Source organism: Fundulus heteroclitus, chromosome 15 (genome assembly GCF_011125445.2).
Source record: "Fundulus heteroclitus isolate FHET01 chromosome 15, MU-UCD_Fhet_4.1, whole genome shotgun sequence".
In the NCBI taxonomy this organism is placed as follows: domain Eukaryota; kingdom Metazoa; phylum Chordata; class Actinopteri; order Cyprinodontiformes; family Fundulidae; genus Fundulus; species Fundulus heteroclitus.
The window spans coordinates 14713017-14737933 of NC_046375.1; the positions used below are offsets into that span (position 1 = coordinate 14713017).

Sequence of the window (24917 nt, forward strand, 5' to 3'; positions counted from 1 at the left end):
TTTACTTTTCTTCTGTCGTCTTAATCAGAGCACAAGAATGAAATAGTTTTTTCCTTTTTCCGGCTTATCCATATAACAAACACATTTTGCAAAATATCTTGCAGACATCTGTTGTCGATGTTTCAAGAGCCCTTACTCTTTCTAGACCACACACTTGTGATTGATGGACTCCATTAATTTAATGACATCAAAGCTCAGGAGAGATAACATGTTTATGAGGAGCATAATTCAAACTGAAAACAATTGAAAACATCACTAGAAGATGAAAGCCTGTCTCTTTTCATCTGTGGCGACGCGCTTGTTTCTGTCCCAGAGGAGAGAGCAGGGTTATCTTGAACAAATGCTAATGATGTGTTGCCTTCTGCAGGGATCAGGCATTAATCAGTGTGGGAGCCGTCATTATTCCCTCTAAGGCAGCAAAGGGAGGAGAGAGGATGGGATGGCCTCGCATCCTTTAGCCTATATGTCTTGTGTTATGTTGACGTCAAGGCTCATTTCCAACAGGAACTTCTGATCGATGAGTCAACATTTTAAATCTCTGACATGCTGCTGCTGGCAAAGCCTGGGTGTTTTTTTTTTTAACAATGATATAAAATGTCAAAGTCAAAAAATGTGTTGTGCTTTGCTCTAAAATGTGAAAACATTAATATAGAATATAAGTCAAATATATTGATATGGTAACAGTGAATAAATGAATGTAACTAGAGTTTGGACACCCTCTGAAAATCTGTCTATTTTTAACCCATTTGTACACATTGATTTTTGATTTTCTGAAGAAAACACCTTTTCATGTTCTACTGTAAAAATGCAATTTTAGGTCAGGAACTAACGGGGACACCTAAACATTTATTCACATTGAAAGGTTTCACATAGGAGTGCCACATCAGGTGCACATGATTAGAGCACGGTCTGCAAGGAAGTTCACACCTTCACAAAGAGTGTCCTTAACCTTAAAGAGCTTACCATAAAAATATACAAAAAAAGATTGTGAAAAGCTCAAATGTGTTTGAAGCCGTTGTCAGCTTGCGTTACCAATCTTTACCCTTGCAGAAACACATAGACATTATTGCATTGTGACAGAAACTGCTGCTATTAATGTTTCACAGGAAAAATATGTTTTCTAGATCATCGGGAACAACAAAGTGAGAGGTTTATTGGCTTTATAGGTGGCTCCAGGATGTTTTTTTCCTCCAGGATGGCTCCAGGATGTTCAAGAGTACCTGAGTGGCTCCTCCTAAGGAGTGTGCTATAGAATCATGTTGGCACCAATGCAGAACCTGATTAATGTTGGCAGCATGTGGATGTGAGTGCATACATTTTGCAGAATAAATGTGTGTATAGATGCATGGAGACAGATTCCGTGGGTAAGGAAAAAGATGAACGTCAGAATGTTGAAGCTGAGTTTTTTTGCTTCTATTAATTCTTATTACAGTTCTGTGGACGAGCTAAAAATGTATTTCTCTGTAGAAGTTACCATAAGTCAAGAGCTACTCTACGTCCTGTGCCTGGCCAACAGTGATATATTCTTTTTCCTTCATTCAAAGGCGGTAGCTAACTCCAACTGCTGTCCAGAAACACTGTCATAAATAAACACTGGAAGCAAAAATGAATTGCTTCCTTCAAAGGAACTTTCTACGACAATGTTGGTAATGCTCTGGGTATTTCCCCTTCCTATGGATCATTGTGTATATGATAACCAATTGGCTCAAACATATTGTGATTAAAATGTTGGAGGCATTGACATTAAACCCCTTAGATCCTACCTAGACCCACTGAGAATATGGGATCAATTCTAATAAAAAAACAAAAATGAGATTAACCTGAGGCCGGCAAATTGTAATTAACTCCAAGCAGTAATGAGACAAGAATGGATCATGAGTCAGGATTTGGCGCGGACATTAATATCCAATCACAGGGACAACCCACAAAGTCACACAAAGATCCACCTACACATCTCTTTCTCGTACTTCCAACTAGCATATCGGACTATAGCAGGAAACCAGAGGGGGGGGGGGGACTTGCACGCATGGCAAAAACTTCCAAGTCCCCTCGCAGAATTGAACCCAGGATCTTCATACTGAGAGTAACAATGTTAATACTAATTTTCTCCATATACATATGTTGTGTTCAATTCAGTTTTGTTCAACGGAGTTTAATTTCTGTATTATTAGTTAACAACAAATAACCACCTTGAACCCGGTTGGTTCTATCTGTATCCATTTTAAAAGCAGTAAAATCATGTTATGATACAGTTAACTTTAGCTCAGTTAAAATAGTTTAGTTCAAACAAAAATAGACTCTAAAATAAAGATAGGTTCGTCATTTAAATGCAATCCATTATAGCCCATTTCAAAGAGTGGCATCATTTACTAAGATATTTCTCATTAACTAAATTAGTCTTTACTGTATAGAAGCCTCATCTCCTTTGCAGGTTAGCAGCAAACATGGAAACGTTTTGAAATGTTGTATGATACTGACCCCTGCAGGATGATATAAGTCCTGCAATGTTTTGAACTTTCAATTTGTATTCTTTTACATTTCCCCTTTCAAAATAAAATGGTTGCTTTACACCAGTTGATTTATAAGTGTTCAGCAATATGTAATAATAATAAACATAGATAATGGAGCACTATGTTCATTTTGTATCGTCATAAAAACATTCAAATTGGACACCAGTAAATGTTCCCCAAAATAAAGCCTAATTATTACCATTTATTTTAAGTCAGTTGATAAGCCAGTTCATTTTAGTTGTCATTCATGATCAATATTGCTCTGAGGAAAAGCAGCGGATCTGTATATTTTTTTTTAAAATTGGGATTACAAACTGTTTTCAGGAGGAATAAATGTCAAGATGTCAGCAGATTTGGTAACTGGCCCTTTTCTCTACTATGTGGCATTTGAGGAATGTTGACTCATACTTCCTGTTTCCTGTCCATTCAGGAAATGGCAGGGTTTAACCCCTGGCTGCCATGGCCATTCCGTTTTCTTATCTTCAAGATACTGTCAGGGCCCCTGTGGGAGGCTTTTGGTTACAAAGACGCAAACTGCTGCAATTTAGTGTAATTTGTTGCTTTAGAAGGCTTCCGGTATCGTAGCTTTATAGGCCTTTAACACTCAGAATGTAGATGAAGTTGCACAATCGTTTTGGTGTGGCATTTTGTTCTGCCATTTTTCTTTAAACCAAAATCAGTCTCATGGTAAATATGGTATACGTTAGTTTAAGTAGATGTTATCTTAATGTGGGAACCGGAGCACAGAAACACTGCTAGAACTTTCAAAGCCTGAAAGAGGCCTTTGAAAGTTTTCCTTTTGTTTTAAAAGCAGTTCGAGGGGAAAGACTTTGCAATTACTATTCAAAATATCATAAAGGAGTAAAAAAAAAAAAAGGTCCTGTGATTTAAACAGATGAGCACTGTTAAACTTTGGTAAGTACACTTTAAACAATATAGTTAAATGTGATTGTCAATGTGATAAGATAGGTAAATGTGTGTAAAAACATATTTAATGCAGTCGTTATTTCTTGTTTGCAAGCCCTTTTATTTCTATATACAAATAAATGGAGAATAAAAGTGCAAAGTATTGTGCATGTAATCTCAGACTGCTACTTTTGGTACCATGCAAATGTCTCATCTCCAGCTTTACCTGCGCTGAGTTCCCCCGGGTCCGAAAAAGCTGTTGATCATGCGGACGACATGGTTGTATTTCCGGTCCCTTGTCAATGGTTTATTTAAAATCATTGCTAGTGATGCCTACTCACATTCCATTGCTTCAATCGAGAAAAAGAAGCATCTGTAGCTGCAGCAAAGTCAACATGATGAAAGCGTGTTCAAGTTTTTGACTTTGATATGTTGCTGACGCTCGTTTCCGTTGTAGATAGTAGAAGCCAAAAATATCTTTGACATTCACTGGGAGGAATTATTTCATATAAATCATCTGTATGAGTCAGAAAGGAGATGTTAGGTGTGCACGCACGTCGTTATCAACAAGCGTTTCTTTTATTGCCACCTATGGTTGCTTCTCATATTGTCCCTCTGTGGCAATAAAGAAATCATTGAGAGTGTTCTGTAGGTAGTCAAAAGTGGGCCGTTCTTCAGGCTTTTGTTTCCAGCACATCATCATGATATCGTAGAGTTCCTCGGGGCAACCTTCCGGCTGGGGCATCCTGTAAAACTTGTCCAGGTTCCTGATCACCTCTGGATTGGTCATTCCTGGTTGGTGCCAAGAAAAATAAAATTACACCGCAGTCCTTTTGTCTTTTAAAACAGGAATTTAGCTTATTTCGTAATCGTATGTAGATTCTGAAATGTACCGTACTGTATGTAGTAATGGTCATTTACTAGTCTGAGTGGTTTAAATCAGTACTTTCAAAAGATTATGGTTCCAAACCACCAACATGCTCTATCATAATGTCCTTTTTTAAAGAACTCAATTCAATTCTAGAGAAAATTAAAGTTTTCCATTAACGCCCCTCCCCCATCTGTTGCTGTGCACTATTGTTCAGCCGGCTGAAAGAAGGATCCTGTCTTTTTCTTATACTTAAAGAAAACTTCTAAATTTTTCTATGCTCAAAAAACATGGACAGTCATGGTTTGGTAACTACAGAAGCGCAACCTATTGTTCTAATTAAGACAATTCATTTTAAATGGTCCAGCTGGTAAACCATGAGCTTGTTTTTAAGGTAATTTAAATAAAAGTAGTTAGATCTTGCTGTGTCGTACGACAGAGATATTGTAATATTTTTACTCAACGTTATCGTAGCATGAGAGTCTCATGTTGGCCTTTGCTTCTACGTAGTTATTTCTTAACACTTTTACCTGGGTAAGGTATTCTTCCATAGGTGACCATTTCTGTCAGCAGGATCCCAAAGGACCAGACATCTGATTTGATGGTAAACGTGCCATAGTTGATGGCCTCTGGCGCTGTCCATTTGATGGGGAACTTGGCACCTGTATATTGAAGAAGATGATCAAAATGTTTGGCTGGGAAGTAACTGCAAAGACTCCATGTTTGCTCATTCTTACATAAAAATGTATCAGATCTAAAAACCTTTGGAGGGGAAAAAGTAGCCGAGGGAGCAGAGAAGGTAGCATTGCACAAGATCCAATTTTTTTATTATTTTTTTTTGGTAATCTAAACTTCACTGCCCATCACAGAGTGAGGCTTATTTTATTTATAGTATTACTGAGGTAATGTTTTAAATTATCCTAAAGAGAATAGGTTGAGTAATAATAAATAATAACTCTCATTTGAAAAGTTTAGATCCTTCTGAAATGTTTATTGCAAAACTAACAATCTGACCACTTTAGAGCATTTCAAGACAGTCTGGCTCCTTTGAAGCACTGTATGGCAAAATGAGAAAGAGCTCAAGACTTTTGCACAACACATAAAATCAGTTTGATAAAGATGCAACATAAACCAAATTTAAACTTAATCTCTTAGCTGCATTAAAACTGTGGACCACAGTCAATCTTTGATGTCAATCTTTCATTTTAAGTTGCTCTTACACAAAACGAAGATGCATTTACGATAAATATTTTGTCACACTTCACCTTCCTGTGCCGTGTATTCATTCTCAATGATCCTGGCCAGGCCAAAGTCGGCTATCTTGCAATGCAGCGTCTCACTGACAAGTATGTTAGCTGCTCGCAGGTCACGGTGAATATAGTTCTTCTTCTCAATGTACGCCATGCCCTCAGCTATCTGTCATAAAAGAGAAAGAGAAGCGGACATGCTGTTGGGACTGCGCGCTCAAATGCAAATTTCAGTGCGTAATGTTTAACCCAGACACAACAAAAACATTGTTTTCATCACTGTGGATCTATGGGTAGGAGTTTGCGAACTGCATTTGAAGTGTGAGTCAAACAGGTAGGCTTTCAGCAGCAAGATGGTTTGACGGGACGTGCCTACTATAAGGAAGCTGAAAGTTTTCCAGAGGGGGCAAAGGAGTACTGGAGGGAGGGGGGGGAGGGGAGGGTTGCGCTGTAGATGGAAAAATAGCACAACTTCCTGTCCGGATGTTAATAATTGACGTAACGCGATGCTTTCAAGCCAGTCGAGCAAAAGCCCCACCACAGAAACCACATATCCACTGCTGACAATTTCCATTTGTGTTCACATTAAAACTGGTGTCAGAGATTACTATACAGTCTTAAAGAAGTTCAAACAAAACTATAAAATAACTACAGTATAAATAGGGTTTGAGCTCAAAATAGCAGCGTATATTTTTTATTTAGGACGCAGGCTGCAGAAGTCAAGGACAACAGGCAGACAAAAACTGCCCCAGATGCTGTAACAGCGACAGAAGCACTGAGGTAAATGTTGCGGTACAGGACGAACATCTGAGATCATGTAATGCGACGCTTTCCCACCTGCGCTGACATATCGATCAACTTGTTCATCTTGAGCTTTTTCCCTTCATCCGTTTTTAGAAAGTCAAGGAGGCAGCCTGTGAGGGTAAAAAAACGAAAAAAATACAACATGATGCAGTCAGAAAAGGAGGCAGCGCATTAAAATAAATCTAAGTATCATTCATTAAAGCCATTTTATGTGATATGGTACAATACAGTGCTATGCAATGTGAAACAGTGCAGTTAGATGTCTTATATGAACTTAAGGTGCTGCACTCAGTTAATTATCCACAATCTAAGATGCTGAATGTCATGTGCCGGGTGTATTGTAATATAAGAAAAAGGTTCAGATTTAAGTTTTTTACATGTAGTATCACAACCTCCAAAAACCAACAAATCCTGTTATACTACATGGAAAATATGCTGCACTTAACACCATATTTTCCTCCACTTATTAACATGCATGCTCACAGCGGTTAACATGTGTATTACCACCGAGGCCACAGGTTTGTCGGTTAAATAGTTTTTTTCCCCCCTAAACACCAAAGTAACAAGCTTTAAACAAGCTAAAATTAAAATTTTTGTTTTTAATGAATATCATTTAGGAAACATGCTAATCTATCGTTATTGTGTTAACCACTCCCTAATGCAATGGAACATGTGGCAAATAGCTCTACAGCTTTCATGTAATCAGTTAATTGTCAATAAAAGAAAAATAGCAATTTTCCAAAAAAAAAAAAAAAAGAAAATCTGTAGGTTTAATTTACTTTGGACTGTAAAGAGAACAGGAAAAGCTGTTAAAGGAGTCATACTGGATCTTAACAAACTTATTTCTGACAAGTCACAGACCTGGCTGGCGAATAAATATGTAACTCAATCAGCTATTACCAATAATGGTTAGAATAATATGTTTTTCTTCTTATACTGGGAGGAATTAACTGAAAAATTATCAAATCAATCCAGTTGTTTTGTACACTTCTTACAATCTTTAATCTCGTTTTTCTTTTAATAATCTTTTGTGTTCGTTTGTTGGTTTGTTTCTGGGTTCTGGACAAAGCCGTTACAAATATCCATCAGTGTTTCTTTTGGCAAACAGCCTTTCTTTCTTCTTGTATACAAGCCTTCTACCCACTGAGATAGAATGTACCACTATGCTGTTTTTCTGTGTGTGACTCCAATAGATTAATATAACTGTTTCTGTAAGTTTTACTTACAGAACATGCAAATAGTTTCACACCTCTACTAACAATGCTGATGCAACAAGGCTGCAAGCAGCCGACCACACCAAGCCCTTCTAAAAACATTCATAACATTTTATATTTAAAGCAAAATAATTACATATGTGATGTGGTTATGCAAGCGGCATAACATTTGGCCAGGTTTGCATTCTGATGAAGACTTTCATTTTTCAGGACTTTTTCTTCCTTATGCCTTTTAGACTAGTGTACCGTAAACCTACCGAGTTCTAGAGAGATGGAGGTTTGCCCCAGGAAGGAGAGGAAGGCTAGCCGTAGCAAAACAGAAGACGTGTGTGTGTGAATGAGAGCGACCCAAGTGGAGCTGTGAGGTTAAAGGGAGCAGAAATGAAGAAGGAGGCGGATTTTAAGCACTTTAGGGTCAAGAGTCCAGAGCAACGGTGATGGGGGTGGGTGAAGAAATATGTCCATGCAGCTTGGAACGAGAGAAGTGTCAGGTGTGTTGTATGACGAAAGAGTATCAGCGAGGATGAAAGGAAAGATGCACAAGACGGCGGTGAGACCAGGGCCTCCGAGGACGAGGCTGGAGGAAGAGCTGGAGGTAGCGGAGATGAAGATGTTGAAGTTCTGCTTAGGAGTGACGAGCATGGATAGGATCAGGGATGAGTCCGTCAGAGGGACAGCTCATGTTAGATGTTTTGGAGATAAAGCCAGAGAGGCCAGATTGAGATGGTTTGGACATGTACAGAGAAGAGATAGTGAGCACATGGGTAGGAGGATGCTAACGTTGGAACTGCCAGGCAGCAGGCCTAGAGACCCACTGTCCTGCATGTTGTAGGTGCTTCCCTGCCTGCCCACACGACTTAAATAAATGGACAATCGACAGGCCTCTGCAGCACCTGATGGCTGCTGAGGAGGTCATGCAGTCATTTGATTCAGGTGTGGTGTGCATGCATGCGTCCGTGTCTCTGCCTTTTTACAACCATGCGTTTATCTGCCGAGGAGGATACAGCGAATAGTCTAATTATATGAAATCAAATATAATACTAATGAATGCACGCAACTATTCCATGACTCGGGGACAGTCGCATCCGACGCTGCAATCAAATTGTGAAAAATGTATTTTCTTAAATCAGCTGAGTATTAAGAGATAGATGTAAGTTTATTGTATAAAAAATAATCCAAACCATCTCTGAGTAACAGAGTCAAATGCTAAAGGTGTTGCAACAGTCCCTGGTCTACCTGCTTCTTATGTGGCCAATAAATTATCTACACCCATGTTTTCTTGGTTTCTTTGATTTGCATGATCAACAAAAAAATTAATTACATATATTTATCATTTTACAGAGATGTATTGTGAGGCTACAGCTCTATTGCAATCAACATACTTGTGATTTCCTTTGACTCACAGCCATGTTGATGTGAGAAATGCACTCAGTAAGTCTGCACTGTCTCCTGTCTGAGCCTTTCTCGGTCATATTTTCTGCAAGGCTTTTTATATATTCCTTACCATTGATCATAAACTCGGTCACAATGAGAATGGGCTCTCTGGTGACCACGGCATGGAGTCGTACAAGTCGATCGTGCTGCAGCTGCTTCATGAGGTTAGCTTCCTGAAGAAAGGCCTCGGGCTCCATCGTTCCCTCCTTCAGCGTCTTGATGGCAACCTTTTGGGTGTTCTTGTAGAAGCCTGCCAGAGAAAATTCATGGAAACCGATCAATTAACACATGTTTTCAGCCTATGAGACAACTCGTAGCATAAAAAGTTAGTTTTGGCTTACCCATCCAAACTTCTCCAAACTGCCCAGCGCCCAGTTTCTTCACCATTTTCAGCGTCTCTCGGGGAATCTCCCATTCATCCTGAGCCCACGGCTGCTGAGGGGCCTTCGGTTTACAAGGGGCATACAGCCGCACACACAACCCGTCTGCGGTACCTGCACCCAAGTATGTTATGTTCTGATTCAAAGATTAGTTCCCTTTTTTATCGATGTGAAAATATAATTAACAACTGAAACGAAACTGTGCGTTTCCATCTGTAACAGCTATGGAAAATTTAGGTTTGCTTGCAGGAAGGCCTTCTATCAGTAGCAGCTGTGCTTTGGCAGCCCTCTACGAGGTTGAGCCTTTTATCTTGTGGTTTAGTCACAGGAGAAAAAAAGCCTATCAATACACACGGGCAGGAAATACAAAATGTATCAAGAGAGTCGAACTTCCTTATTTAATTCAAACATCTGATAGAAAGGTTAAAAAATTCATAGCAGTAAAATCTGCACGTCGTTTGTAAAGAGCAAATTCTGAAGCGCCAAACCCTTGAGGTGCGTCCATTTGTATGTGATGTGACTAATTATGCTGAAAGGAAAGCTTTGCATGCACTTGTGTTGTGAACTTACGTGTATAGTACTTGACCAGCTCTTGTAAGGACGGGAAGGTTTTGGAGGGGGAGATATAGTAACCACCTTTGTCCAGACAGCGAATCTTGTAGTGTTTTACCACATCTCCATGGTCATGGTCGTGGTCTCTTACTGAAAGCGAGTACGACCCTATAGGGAGGGGGTAGAGGCAAGTACGCAGGGGGCTCAGTTTCCTCTGTTGCAGCGTCAATCGCTTAAAACCAAAGATCATTTGCATAATTTTCAATAGGCCGCTAATATTTAGACTTGCAAGCTCTCACCTTTACTCGTCTCGCTCTCTCGAACAAGAAAGGAGCCTGGTTTATTTCCAGGCGCTTGAAGCAGTCGTTCGGTCTCTCTTCGACTCAAATCTTTGAAAAACCACCTTCAAAACGACAAAATATTTGTGTACTTTTACTTTCATTTCAATTCAATTCAATTCAATTTTATTTATATAGCGCCAAATCATGAAACATGTCACCTCAAGGCACTTTACAAAATCAAGTTCAATCATATTATACAGATTGGGTCAGATTATACAGATTGGTCAAAATGTCCTATATTATATCTTGTATATTTCATCATACAAGATCATAGCAGGAATAATTGCAATTTAAAGTCATAGTAACATGTGAAAGCGTAGCACCATCCACCATTATCGGCACTCCAGATAAAAAATTATTATTCTTAAAACCTGCTGACCCCAAGATGCCACTTGAGGCCTTGATTTTAATTTACGTTTAAGCCCAAACTTGTTGATATGACAGGCAGCTCTAGGTTTAAAGTGATATTTAATTTTACCGAAATTATTTATTTTGATTGGAAGCAATGTTGATGTTCTGGCTTTGCGCAGCTAGAGTCCCGACTTGAATCTGTCAGAAAATGTGGGACTTTCTAACCGTCAAGAGCCAGAGCTCATATCTAGTGGCAAAAACGTCAAAATATCTGTAGAGGCATGCTTAAAATAACAAAACAAAAACCAAAGCAAAAACATTTTCTCAGAACATTGTGTTCTGAGAAAAATATGAATTGTTGACATGAATTTGAAAAATTCATGTCATCTAAAAAAAAAACAGTAACGGAAAAATAAATTAGTATTTTTAAATCAATGCTTCGTTCGCATTATTATGTTGACATACCTGTCTCATTTCTCATCAGAAACAAACATGTTAGTGGAATGTAAATAAATTTAAATCTAATTCTGCCTTAGGCGTAGATCATTTTCATCCTCACCAAATAAAGATCAACACATATAATTTTACTCAAACGACCAGCTCTCCCATCTTTCTTGTTCTGATCAGTGAGTATGAATTATATTGGCATCGGTATCGCATCATGTTTATGCACCAAAGAAGCAGGAAGTCTTTGACTACTAATTGAATCTTTCTAGACACGCCGATAAACTTAATACAAAAGACTAAATGCTTGAGTTAGATTTACTTTGTGGGTATTTATCAGTGTCAGTAATTGTGCCACCAGTCATTTGGTGGGCAAAAAAAAAACATATTTCATAACATGGGACATTTTCCCCACTGAATAAATATAATTAAGCTGCAGGTAGGATCATCTTATGTTTTAAGATTATGCAACTGCATTAAAAGATAAACCTGCGTTAAGCTGTTTACACGTCTTCACCAGCGGTGCTAATAATCGCGGAGAGCGTTACATGTGCTCTTCATTAGAAATATTTTCCATACTTCTCCACCTCCAGCGTATCTGCTCTGGCTACATAATTAGACGGAACGAAGCCCTCCTCTTCGGTGAGAAGTGACTTGGCCAGCCACCATTCTCCACTCCTGCAAAACAAACCATACCCACCCTCCACATCATTTTTGCTTCTCCAGAGCAAATCTGATGAATTTTGAGACCGGGACGACACTTACTCCTGCAAAATTTTGAGTTTGTCTCCCTTTTTGAAGGAAAGGTCGTTGTCATTGGTCCCTTTGAAGTCGTGCAGCGCTATAAATGCATTTTCATCTGAAAAAAGAAAACAAAGCGCACCAGTTGTTTCTTCACTAATATGCTTCCTTTGCATGCAACGTAATTCACCCCTTAATGATAGTCTCTGTGTTGTGTCACAGATGCATATTACTGATCAGTGCTTTTTTTTTGAATGCCATATTATTCTGGTACTTTTTTCAAAGTAATCAGAATTAGCTTCAATCGGCAAGTTCATTCACACAAACAAGCAATTTGTCTTCGGCTCCATTTGGCTCTCAACAAAGACATTTTAAGTAGGAATATATGAAAAGGGGAAAAACATATTTTTTTGTAAATGTACACACATATATATATAGTGTTGTTTTTTTTTTCTGTTTACAAAAGAGGAAGACATGACTGAATGGGTGTATCAGTAATAACCACCCTCTTCAACTCTGCATTGATGTTAAATCGTCTTTCTTGTGCGTGCGGCCTTGTCTAGCTTAGTCCCTAAAGAGAACGGAGGAAATTAAGCTGCGATTTTAATCACACAGTGTGCATTCGTCTAACTGACAGTCATGTCTTGGTGATCGCACGATAGCGGACCCAATAGTTAGAAAAAAAGAAAATTAGTTGCAAGTGAAATGTTTAGTGATTACCGTTAGATGAATAGGTGTTTGCGCTTCGTTCCTAAAACACAGAAAAGAAGATTTTGGTTATCTGTTGTTATTATTATCATCGGTGTTATTCCTGTTCTTGTTGTACTGTGAGGAGAAAAAATAAATCGTTATCCTTTTAGTATTTACTTACTGTGCGGTTTGATGAGTTGGATGTCTGGGGGTTCTTTATTTTGAAAAATGTATTCTCATCTTTTACTTCTTTCTGGCCACTGCAAGCGCAGCCCATCCTGTTAATAAAAATAAAGAAAAAGGCACATACGTTGTTTTGTATGCCACCTTCAACATGCAACATGCATTAGTGCTTAATATTGTAACAGCACCACCCAAATAAGCTCTTAAGACATGATAAAACTTATTTTTCCCCTTTTACCTGATTAAGACGATGAGCTCTCTGGTTTTTTAGTCTCCACTCCTCCAACTGCAGACACACAGCTTTGACCTCATGCCCAGTCTGAAAAATAAACAGAATGTGTATATATATATATATATATATATATATATATATATATATATATATATATAATAATCTGCTGCTATATAATTTCCTGTCTTGGTTTTATTTCTTAGCGAGTCTTCAGATGAAACAAAAACGATTCTGAAAAGAGGAAGTTGAAAACACTTTTGCACCTTTGCTTGGTAGCACTTTATCACCGGGTATCTGTTGTGTTTATGATTTAAAAATAGTGAAAAGATAAATAGCTAAGAACAGATTAAGAAGCGGATTCAGAAATAGAGATTTTGCTCTCGTTATCTACATTAGTGGAAGAACATCGCATTTTGTTCCGAGTGTCTTGTTAACATGTTTAAAGCGTATTTTTCAGGCCAGGATGGGTTCAAAACTGTTGAAAGTTGAAAAATTCAAAGAGGCTATTGTTTTTCTTTCCATTAAATCACATTTACAACTTTCTAATTTGCCTCCTGAAAGGGTCTGCTGTTTGGCGCGGAAGTTCAACTTTATGGCTTAGGATGCAAATGCGCATAAATGGTGACACTTACAGAGAATTAAACTCTAAACACTGTGCCTGAGCCGTATCATGAAAACTTACATAAAAGTACCTTTAACATGTTATTTTGGATTTATGCTTTGACAATACTATATTTTTCTTCAAATTTAGTTGCTGCTACTATGGTCCAGTTGACAAATGTCTTGGCAAAGTTTTGCAAGTTACGTTTTTTTTTTCTATGTGAAAACATAAATTCTTTGGAAGAATCTAAGATCACGACAATTTTGACCGAAGTAATTCTAAGAGAAAGAATAACAGAGGAGGTAAATACCTTCAGTTTGTCCTCAGAAGTAACCAAGATGCCCTGAGTTTCCTTAATAAAAACCAACTGCTCGTCAGTGTCACTCTCACTCACTGGTTTGACAACTTTTCTCTCTCTCTCTCTCTCTCTCTCTCTCTCTCTCTCTCTCTCTCTCTCTCTCTCTCTCTCTCTCTCTCGCTCTCTCTCGCTCTCTCTCTCTCTGTCTGTCTCTCACTCTCTCACTCACACACACACAGAGTAATCAAACCTCCCCGAGGGACTGTTGTTTACTGGAAAACAGGCAACAGCTTCGGTCGCCCTGTGATTATCACCGAGCCTCGTTTACCATCAAGTTTTGCTCTAAATGGAGCTAAAGGCCTCTCACCTAAAAGCTATATCTGTAGCGGAAAAAAAGTATTTCTGTTGTACCTGCTGTGTTTTTCTAGCTACTCGTTCTTATGCTTAGGTGTGGTGAGTAAAACAAGCAGCATGGTTTCCATGACACAGTTCTCAGTTCCTCTAGTGGTCTGGGCTTTTTATCTGTACAGTACATCTTAGAAGCCGTGCTAAGCAAGCATGCTGGTGCTCTACTGTAGGGCTATTTCAGTGTGTGGAGAGAAAATGGGGAAGTAGGCTGTTTGATTAATAACATTTTTGTAACTACTAATAGTAATGAAAGAATAAAAAAAAGAAAAAAATATTAAGCATCATTGATGCCAGCATGAATATATGTACTCATGCTACTAAGTCACTGCATCCTCTTTCACTTTCAGGTTATAAAGGAACCTGATCCTTAAAAACACTCTGAGGAAAACTACAAAGAACAAAAAAAAAAAACACCTCAGGAGTTTTCATTTAAAGTAAATGTCTTTATAAATTTCTCACAATACTGTGGAGGAAAGCATTCAACTATATAAAAGTCTCGCAAGAGCCTGCTTCAGCTTCTCAATAAGGACTGACTGTGTTTTAGACCATTGTCCTACTTTATTATCCTGTTTTGGCCAAGCTGTAACTTTCTTGCAAACCATGTAAGATTTGACTTGAGGATACTCTGGTAGACAGAGGAGGTACTTCATAAACTACCCAGGTATAGAGGCAAAACCAGTCCTAACATCACACCTCCTTTCTGGGCCAGACAGGCGGTTTGGTTTTGTGTGTTTTGATGTTTTCTGTTTATAACTTTTAAAAAAGCATTCATGACACCTAACATTTTCATATATTGCCACATTACAACCACGGATATCATATTATAACTGGGAGTTAACGTCAAAGACCAAGACCATAACTGGGAAGTTGAACTAAAAACATTTATTGTTTTCAAAATTTGTTTAAACATCCAAAAGTTTCTGCCGCAACTTCTCCAACTCCTATTGCAAGGTAAGCTGATTCACATAGCACTTTTCAGAAAAGATCAGGTGAAGTCGTCAGCAACGCTTGAAGTAGTAGAAAACATTGTGGCCTTCATCAGGGTCGTTTAAAAAAAAAAATATATATTTTTTTTTTACAAATCAGAAAAATATTGTTGTTATTGTTCCGTCAAAGTCAATACATTGTAGAAACACCCTTTGCAGCTACAAGTCTCAGTATGTCCTCTGTACCTTAAAAGACTGGTAAAGAAACAGATTTCCGCACCATGTTTTCACAATGCTCAGACAGACAGGTGCAGTGTTTTGTCCACAAATTTTGGACAAAACTTCAACACGTTTGCTGTGGCCCCTGCGTTGGTTGTGACAAACAGCAAATAGGACTTCCTGTGACCTTATTTTAGTAATGGCTTTTTTCTCGCCATCCTTCCACAGAGGTCAGATTTTGGAGCCAATGACAAGTAGTAGTCACCAATTTCTCCCTCCTCAGTGGTGCATCTCCTCCAGTTATTTTGGGCTACTTCGCTGCTTCGAAGAATAAGGTTATTCTTGGCCGGCCTGTAGGTTTTAGCTGACAATCATGTCCGGACGGGGGGGGGAATTTGCGCCACACTGTTTTCAGGTAAGCACTCCGTGACATATTGTGGTATCTTCACAACTTTTTTCCTGACCTGTCTGCTGTGCTCCTTGGTCTTCATAAAGCTGCTTGTTCACACACAGGTGACCTCTTCCTAATAGTGAGGTAACTTCTGAGAGTAATTGATTGATTTTTGTTTTTAGCAGGCAAGTATCAGAGTAAAATAAGGCAAAAATATTTACCAACAACACACTTTTTCGATTTTTCTTTGAAAAATAATTAATTTGTTTTAATTTACAGTTATAATTTACTTTCTTTTGGTCTTTCAAATAACATCAGAAAAGTTCAAGGAGACTAATTATTTTTGTAAGTGACAGCAGTCTTTTTTTGTGGGCAATATTGTTAAAAGTGTCCTCCTCTTACAATTTATCCAAATAAAACTCCAAATCTAAGAGACGCAGTCACGTTCTTTTGAGAGAACAAAGATTTATTGCAGGCAAGTTTTCAAAACAAGCAATAGGTAATTTTTTTATTCTATCCTAAAGCCTGTAAACTTTGACGTCTAGCTTGTTTGTTTCTTTATTATTTATTTTAGTATTACACCACGTACTCAATAGATGAGCTTTAACACCCACTTTCACATAGATTTATATATAGATCTCATTTATTTTTGTCTTTTGTTGTAAAAGATATTTTTTTTAGTTAAGTTGATTAACTCAAAGCTGCTTGGAAACACCAGTTCAGCTCTACCCAAATTGCTTCAAAGTCAATCTACAAACTGATTCTGTTCTAAGAGTCCTCATGCTTGTTGTTGCATATTAAATTGGCACAGTTGAGTTGTGTGCTATTGATCACCGTAACCTTTTTATTTGTTAGCAACAAGACCACTATTGGTTTTGGGATCGGACTTTGGTGCATAAATGGAACCAACTACAATATTTTGCATAGCAGAACAATAAATCTCTTCAGCTCCTGGCTGTACTGACTCACCTGAGGGGGTAGGGAACATATGTGAGAAGGGCGGCTATTTGTGGACTGCAGCTCAACGTTTAATACCGTGATCATGGGCGTGCCGGTGGTGCAGGGGTACCGCAATATATACTTTTAGTAAAGGCCACTAGTGCCACAAAAATAAACATTGTCGTCAAACATTCACGCCATAGGGGTGTGGACTTAGCTCCATCCTGTGTTTCTTCTTCTCTCGTGACTGCCGCCATCAACTCCATAGTGAAGTTTACAGATGACGAAGGGGATGGTCGTCAACTTTAAGAGGCTGTAGATAATAATTCAATCTTCAGAGAGGGTGGCAACCGTGTCCGACATCAGGTTCCTGGAAGTGCATTTATGTGAGAACTACTGCTTTGGTGAAGAAGGTGGAACAGCGACTGTTCTTCCTGAGGATGCTGGAAAAGACCAGACTTCCACAAGAGATGCTAATAGCTTTCTGCCACTGCTCTATTGAGAGCATTTTAACATACTGCAACACGCAGCTGACAGAAAGGCCTTTTAGCACCCATAAAGTTGTAGGAGCTCAACTCACAAAGCTGCAGGATACAGAGTGTGAACTCTGCAACACAATCACAACAACGAACTGACCGGCGCTTTGTGTTATGTTGTATTATTGTATTGTGTCCACATTGCAAACATGTTCACTTTTTTTCTTTTCATTTTTGCACAAAAATGTTTCAATCCTGCTCCTCATTCACCATAGTTACTGCTGTTTTATGCTGTCAGAGAATGTTTCTCATTTTCAATGCTCCATTCTCTTTCTAACAGTTTTAATTCGAGTGTGTTTGCTGTTGTGCAAGAGGTTATTGCTGACAAAAATGTTTGGTTGTTGTTAAAACTGATAATTTTTGTTCTACTGCTTTTAACTAGGCAAATTATTGGTAAATCACACAGCTGCTTAAACAGATTTTATTGTCGGTATGCTTTGTTCTCTAATATGTTCTGTGTTGTTTAACTGATGTTGAATGTATCTTATTTGATGACCTAATCAGTGCAAAATATCTCCTCTGTAATGTCCTGGAAAATTCATTTCAAAATTTCTACTTTTTCCCTTGATTGCATTTTGTTATGAAAGGGATTCACAGGGCAACTTATTAGTTATTGGTTGCTGTTGTTGCTCAGTTTTGACACCAGAGGGTGTAGACACTCTGATGCTCTAACTAAGACCCTCCTGGAGTCCGCTGCCATTTTTTCTGTCCTTTTCAACAAGTTCTCCCTGAAATCATTCAATCTCTATTCATAGCCAACTCTTACTGTGACCTCATACAGAAAGATGATTCTATGAGCGTTGGGCCTTGGGGATTTTTATTGTGTTTTGCTTTTACATCTGTATGCAGGGGGGTGAGAGTGTGCAGATGTAAATTTAGTTGCAAAGTCAGGGAAATTTGGGGGGGGGGGGGTGTACTAACCCGATGTGTGGTCAATCTATCAAAGTGTAACAATGCTTTGCTTTTTTTGTTTTTTTCATTCCTTACAACACAGTTAACCAGCTCTTTCCTTTTCTCACCACACAATACACAGAGGAGGGAATTCTCCCTTCTTCTTGAATGAGACAATGAACACATTTGCACATCCCGGAGTTACCTGTCAGTAATAACGAGCCTATAATCGAGGCTCATTGTTGGTAACTTACTGTGGAAAGTTACTGTGAATGACTCAAAGAGTCTTGTAAGGAAGATATAATTTACATTATACTGTAACCTGCAAGTACAGGGTTGAATAAATCTTGCAGCACTGGAAGTGTTTGTTTCCTATCGAGGGGGTGGGGGTGGGCGGTGGGTGATATTACTCTCTGGGCAACACTTCACAGGTTTTTGTCTGGACCACCTGGGTTGTGTGTGGGGACTGTGTGGTGCTGTAGTTCTCTGACGGAACAACCTCACTTGGCAGCACACACACACACACACACACACACACACACACACACACACACACACACACAACACACGCATACAGAGGCTGCAGGTGCATGGCGAGTGTTATTGAGTGTGTCCTGGTCCCTAACTGTTGTTCCTCTTTAAACTCCTTTCTTCTAGTTATTCCATCAGCCCTTGTTTTCTTCCCAGGGCTTGGCGGATGCTTGTGTACGGCTCTGTTGGGGTCCCCAGACACTGCATCCTGCCTGCAGAAGGGTCATAAGTGGCCCCACAGGATAACCTGAACAACAGTGGGAAAGAAAGGGAGCGTGGGTCTCTTCTGGTAATGTAGTTCTGACCACCTCTGTGCCAAAAGTGTCTACATGCTGCCAACTGCTGCTTTCAATGCCCGTTATTAGTGTGAGTGTGCACTATATGAAACTGAAAATGTCTCTTGTGTGCACGTGTGTGCATGCTAACTACTGTGTGTGTGTGTGTGTGTGTGTGTGTGTTTGTTCATTGAACCTAGAAGCTCGACTGTTGCTTTTATTGTCCATCACGTTGTCTTTTTGTGGCAAACAGGGAAACAAGACCTCTCACTTCATGTGTGACAGAGGATAGAAGTGGTTCCCACACAGACAGGAAGTTAAAAAGGGGCCTCTTGTGATGCAGAGGGGGATCAAAATTAAGGAAAGCGTGTGCACGCATACAAGATTGTGCATGTGAATAAATCAAAGCTTAGATAAACTGACTGACTTCATACCTTCCTTTGAATGTTTAATTTTGTACAGTTTTGCAACACACACACACACACACACACACACACGCGCGCACATAACCAACGTTTAGACAAAAGTTTCATTCAGTGTAACTGTACGACATGCAATTCACTGCTTCCTTTTCTTTAAAGTCTAGTGGATATAAGTAAAAGAGTTTTGACGAGATCAACCTTTTTCTCTCTGGTTTCTAAAAACCAGAGCTGACGGGCCTACTGATATGAAATGCATACTCAGTTTAGTTAACAACACTAACAACACAAGCATTCTATAAGCATCACAAGATAGTCCATAAAGAATAGAATTTAACATTCTTCTTCTAACGTATAAAGCCCTTAATAATCAAACTCCATCATATATCAGAGCTCTGATTACCCCGTATGTTCCTAACAGAGCAATTTCGCTCTCAGACTGCAGAACTGCTGGTGGTTCCTAGAGTCTCTAAAAGTAGAATGGGAGGCAGATCCTTTAGCTATCAGGCTCCTCTCCTGTGGAACCAACACCCTGTCTACTTTTAATTAGGCTTAAAACATTCCTTTTTGACAAAGTTTATAGTTACAGTGGCTTAGCTTACCCTGAACTATCTCTGTAGTTATGCTGCTATAGGCTTGGGCTGCTGCAGGACATCAGGGTCTATTTCTCTCACTCTGCTGAGTTCTCCTACTGTTCTCCAATTTGCATTGCTTGTTATTTCATCTTTTAACTTTTTGTTCTCTCTCTTTTTTTTCTTCATAGTAGGGACACCTGGTCTGGCGTTCTGTTAGCTGTGACATCATCCAGGGAAGACAGATCACCCGCTATTACCATCTAATGTAGAACAGATTACTGGATCAATGTGCGCTTCTGTGCTTTTTTGTCTCTCTTGTTGTGTCTCTGCTCTATCTTCTGTAACCCCAGTCGGTCGAGGAAGATGAGCGTTCACACTGAGCCCGGTTCTGCCGGAGGTTTTCCTTCCCGTTAATGGGGAGCTTTCCTCTCCACTGTCGCTTCATGCTTGCTCAGTATGAGTGATTGCTGCAAAGCCATTGACAATGCAGACGACTGTCCACGCTATAAAATAACGTAGAGACATAGAGTAAATTGCTGCTTGTCAAGACTTGATGCGATCTACTGGGTTTCCCTAGAAACGTTTTGACCAATCTGGATAACCTGACTGAATTTCACTTTGTAAAGTGCCTTGAGATGACATGTATCATGAATTGGCGCTATATAAATAAAACTGATTGACATGAAGTAGGTTATATTCGATGAAGTGGATTGCTCTGGAAAAGAAGTGATACTAAACTGTAATGCTCTGACAGACAGACAACCTTATTAAAGAATAAGACAGCAAACAAAAACTTGGCGCAGGCAGGTTAACGTCCAGAGAGGAGCAGGAAACAGCCAGGACTGCACCAGGCTGCTTACAGCAGGAGATGACAGGCTCAAAAGGCTGGAGACAGGAATCGGCTCTGTGAAGCAGGCAAACCTCCATGAGAGTATGGCATGGCTGAGTAGGCAGAGAACTGGACACAGAATCTATGAGAGGAGCCTGCGTCGTACACGGAGACGTCAGACAGTAGACGGCGGACGGGTTCCAAGGGCTTTGCTAGCTACATGGTCAAAAAACAGTCCAAGTTGTTTCCAGAAATCAGAGAGCCAACAAGATGTCCAAGCAAAGGCAAGGCGAGACAGGTAAATCCAAAGACGAGAAAACTTGGTCAGGAAAACAGGCAATGCAAGCATAGAACGTCGGATAACTACTCATGCTAAGACCTTGGACAATGACTGTGGAAGACCATTACATAAAGGTAGCAGCGCAGGTGGGAGAGATCAAGGGTAATTGAGCTGTTATAGGTGCAGCTACAAAGCAGAGAGCAGCAACCAGCCGGCGCAAAAACCAACAGTTCGGGTGGGGGGTACAGGGAAGACAGGGCAGTATCATAAAACTAAACTTAATGCACAATTTAGTACTTTCTTGTGAATGACAGCTTCAAAGCTCCTCCTATATAGAGAATCTTGTTATGTCCATTGTTAAGGTGTAATTTTGACTGTTTTCCAATCTTGCAGGTCGGGTTGCCCTCTTGTATGAGCTCAGAACCATCGTTTCTGTCCATATATTTTCAATTGGACTCCAGTCTGCTGGTTGGCTAGGCCATTCCACCAGCATTGTTTTCTTTCTCTGAAACTAACTGAGAGTTGGCTGTTTGCTGTTTTTTGGAATCACTGTCTTTCTAAAAAAAATAAAAAATTCACCCTCACTTTATCTCACAATTCTTTTCAGGAACATCCTGGTAAAAATCTCCATTCATCCTTTCTTCAATTACATGAAGTTTACCAGCAGCATATGCAGAAATCCAACCTCATACCATGATGCTCTCACCTCCATACTTTACTTTTGGTAAGGTTTTTGGGGTGGGTACCATTTCTACCCAAACATGATGCGTGTGTGTGTGTGTGTGTGTGTGTGTGTGTGTGTGTGGTTACATTCAAAGAGTTAAATTGTGCCCTCATCTGAAGAGAATAAATCATACCAGAATTGAATCAACTTTAGCAAACTTTCAAAGCGGCTTCAGTCTTCATGTGATTTCTTTGTATACCATGTATGTATTACCAACATTAGTTAATATTTCCATCTATAGGCTCATCGGAAATATATTTACAAAGAAAAACTGTATTTGATCATGACATGCACTGCGGATGATGTCTTACTTGTGTCGTGCATTTCTCCACAGTAATCTAGCATTTCTTGACATTAATTAGGATGAATGTCTCCTGAAAATTTCTACAATGAAGTTGGAGGGAGCGGTTCAATCTTGCTTTGAAACACCCACGGATTTGGGCTCTGCAGCACTGGAAGCTGGAAGCAAGTCTCTGCAGCTGCTCCACAGGCAAGTTGCTCTGAGGTAAACATGGCTGCGGGAAAGCCCCGTATTATTGTGCTCCGGATGACGTTCCTCACTCTTCCAGTGTTTACTGTGGAAATTACTGCCAACGGCCAGCGAGCAGGTGCTTCCTCGGAAACCCTTTGCTTATCCAAAAAGATTTGAAGATTAATTAATCTCAGAGTGACAAACTGCCCAGCAGCATGTTTCTCATTCTCAGGCTCAAAATCTCATTTTGTTTGATAGTTTTCCTTATGCTTATTATACCTGAACATATTTCCCTTTTCAGCTATAAAATAGGAAATATGATAAGTTGCAGACACTAATAGCAGACTGGCTTGGGTGTCTGAGTTAATCCTAATGTTTGCAGTGAGATGTTTAAACCTGCTGACTCAAAGTTTCAGTATGTGTGATATTTTATATATTTTAAGCTATTGTACCTCACATATAATAAGTAAGCACTTAAACACTGTTAACGGACCATTTATTTGTATTAGAATATTTGTTTATTTATATATATATATATATATATATATATATATATATATATATATATATATATATATATATATATATATATATATATATATATATATATATATATATATATATATATATATATATATACACAAAGAGATAAAAGAGAATATATTAATATAACATAGCAACTACCATATTGGCATAATGGATACAACATGCTTGAGCATAGCTTTATGTTTATTTGGCTTTATTTGACCAGCTGTCCATGTTGTAGCTTGTTATCCTATGACCAGCACCCTACAAACATGAGGGATGGAGGTGTACTGTAGAAAATGTATTATGTTATTATTTTTGGCCACTTGGGGGCAGAACAAATCTGACATAAAGGACTAACATGAATGGGTTAGTGTAGTTTAGATGTGCTTTTTTTTTTTTTACTTGGTTTAAGATCATAATGCATTAATATCTTACTATTGGGAACTTTCTAAAATAATATGATGATAGGTTCACTATCGCTATCAATTGTCCGGATGTCTATCAAATCACATTCTTTTTATTTCAGTTAAGCAAAAGCTCCAACCGATGGTGAAAAAGACTGGATGACCTGTAGCAATATTTCTATCAGGCTTCTGTCATATGTTTTACTATCTTGTCATGTATAATGGCATTCAACAAAAAAAATATTACATTATGCAGGTCTCAACATAAAGAAATGAACGAGATTTTGTTGAATATCAAGTTCTGTGACATCTTCGAGTATCTGTGTCACGTGTGGTGATGGGTGAAGCTTCAACTTTCCACGCAGCCTCTGCGTAGCATAAGATTGTGTAATTTTGTTGTTGGATCGTTCTTAAGACATTTGCACCTCACCTTGCAGAGCAGACATACAACACTGTCAGTATAAATGTTGTTTTTGAAACGTGTATCAGCCTTGCTGCCTTAGACATCACAATACATGTCCTACAATATCAAATGCATTGAAAAGCAATGTTGGATCATCAATTACTTAAAACTTTGCACGTTTAATTGCCATCGAGACGCATGTCAGGTATGCCTAAGTGTGACAAAGGGATTTGATAAGTTTTTATTAATTTTCAAAGTATAATAAATTCAATAAGATTGTCTGGATTGGCATTACAATTGGATCAAACTGAACTTTATGCTATTTAGTGAATGTGAGTCTGACCATTAAACTAACTTGTAACTGTCAAGGATTGGATTCCATTTCACAGCATTGAAAGTTGTAACTGAAAGGTTTTTAATTTAGACATTAAAAATGTTTGCCTTTTTCATTTTTGGAGTATTGGATGACCTAAACAGCTATAGAAAATGTATAATGTGAATGAAGTTTGAAAATAGTTGCATGTCTGAACCAGGAGCTAAGCCTGCGTGTCGCAAGTTGGAAACTAGCAACTTTGCTGCAGCATTTGTTCATATTTATTGTTGCCTTCCTTCTTAAAATAAAGAAATAAACCCTTTCAGTCGGTGGACACTAATTCAAAGCTATCTGATGCTTTAAAACTGAACACCTAGCAAGTACAAACGAACACTGTTAACCGTGTTAAATCCAGCTGTAAGCAGGCGCAGACTGCCCACTATTGTGTTAAGCAGTCAATCAGAGACACACCAATTATCTGTGTCACATGACCACATGAGACCGTAACAAGAAACTGTGGGAAGGGCACATACATCAGCTCTGTCTGGGGTTCACTGCAGAAAGACAATCAAATAATTCTCAGTGGAGATCCTGATAGCCTCCTGGTCACCATGCTGCATAAAGTAGTTAAATAATAATGCATGTAATATCTTACATAAAATAATCAGAAATGTGGCTTAATAAAGTGAACTTTTAGGTTGGCGGCAGACAGTATTCATAATTATACGAGGAGCTCAATGTAATGGTCTTAAAGGAACTTTGGGGAATTTCATATTGATACAAATTTTTCTATGTAATATTGACTTTTACCTACATAAAGTTTTGACTTGGCATTTTAGAACAAATAATATAAAAAAATGTTTTAGTTTTCTTTTTTTATCTTACATTGCATACATTGTCTAGCATGACAAGGCATGAATAATGCATTATCCACCTATAACTGTATAGGAAACATCAAGCCTTTGTTGTGAAGAAGAATGTCAGAATGTCTTTTCCACATCTTAGATTTGTCAGGGTGACAAAATGAACAAAAATATCACTTTACTTTTTTATTTTTA

General features: G+C 38.7%; 1 protein-coding gene across 2 annotated transcripts; it reads right to left on the bottom strand.

Annotated features, from left to right (window-relative positions):
* Nucleotides 1-3522: 3522 nt before the first annotated feature.
* Nucleotides 3523-13902, bottom strand: blk (BLK proto-oncogene, Src family tyrosine kinase). 2 transcript variants are annotated; one of them, XM_036147486.1, is made up of 14 exons: nucleotides 13809-13902; nucleotides 12904-12984; nucleotides 12664-12760; nucleotides 12513-12543; nucleotides 11817-11910; nucleotides 11631-11729; nucleotides 10215-10318; nucleotides 9934-10083; nucleotides 9325-9477; nucleotides 9054-9233; nucleotides 6369-6445; nucleotides 5550-5700; nucleotides 4815-4946; nucleotides 3523-4208 (listed from the first exon to the last, which is right to left on the bottom strand). In XM_036147486.1, the coding sequence occupies exons 3-14, from the start codon at nucleotides 12757-12759 to the stop codon at nucleotides 4006-4008; spliced, it is 1470 nt and encodes a 489-aa protein (XP_036003379.1). In that variant the 5' UTR covers nucleotide 12760; nucleotides 12904-12984; nucleotides 13809-13902; the 3' UTR covers nucleotides 3523-4005. The 2 variants fall into 2 exon arrangements, with proteins under 2 accessions (XP_036003379.1, XP_036003381.1); XM_036147488.1 differs by having other exon boundaries at nucleotides 12664-12809.
* Between the last annotated feature and the right edge of the window lie 11015 nt (nucleotides 13903-24917).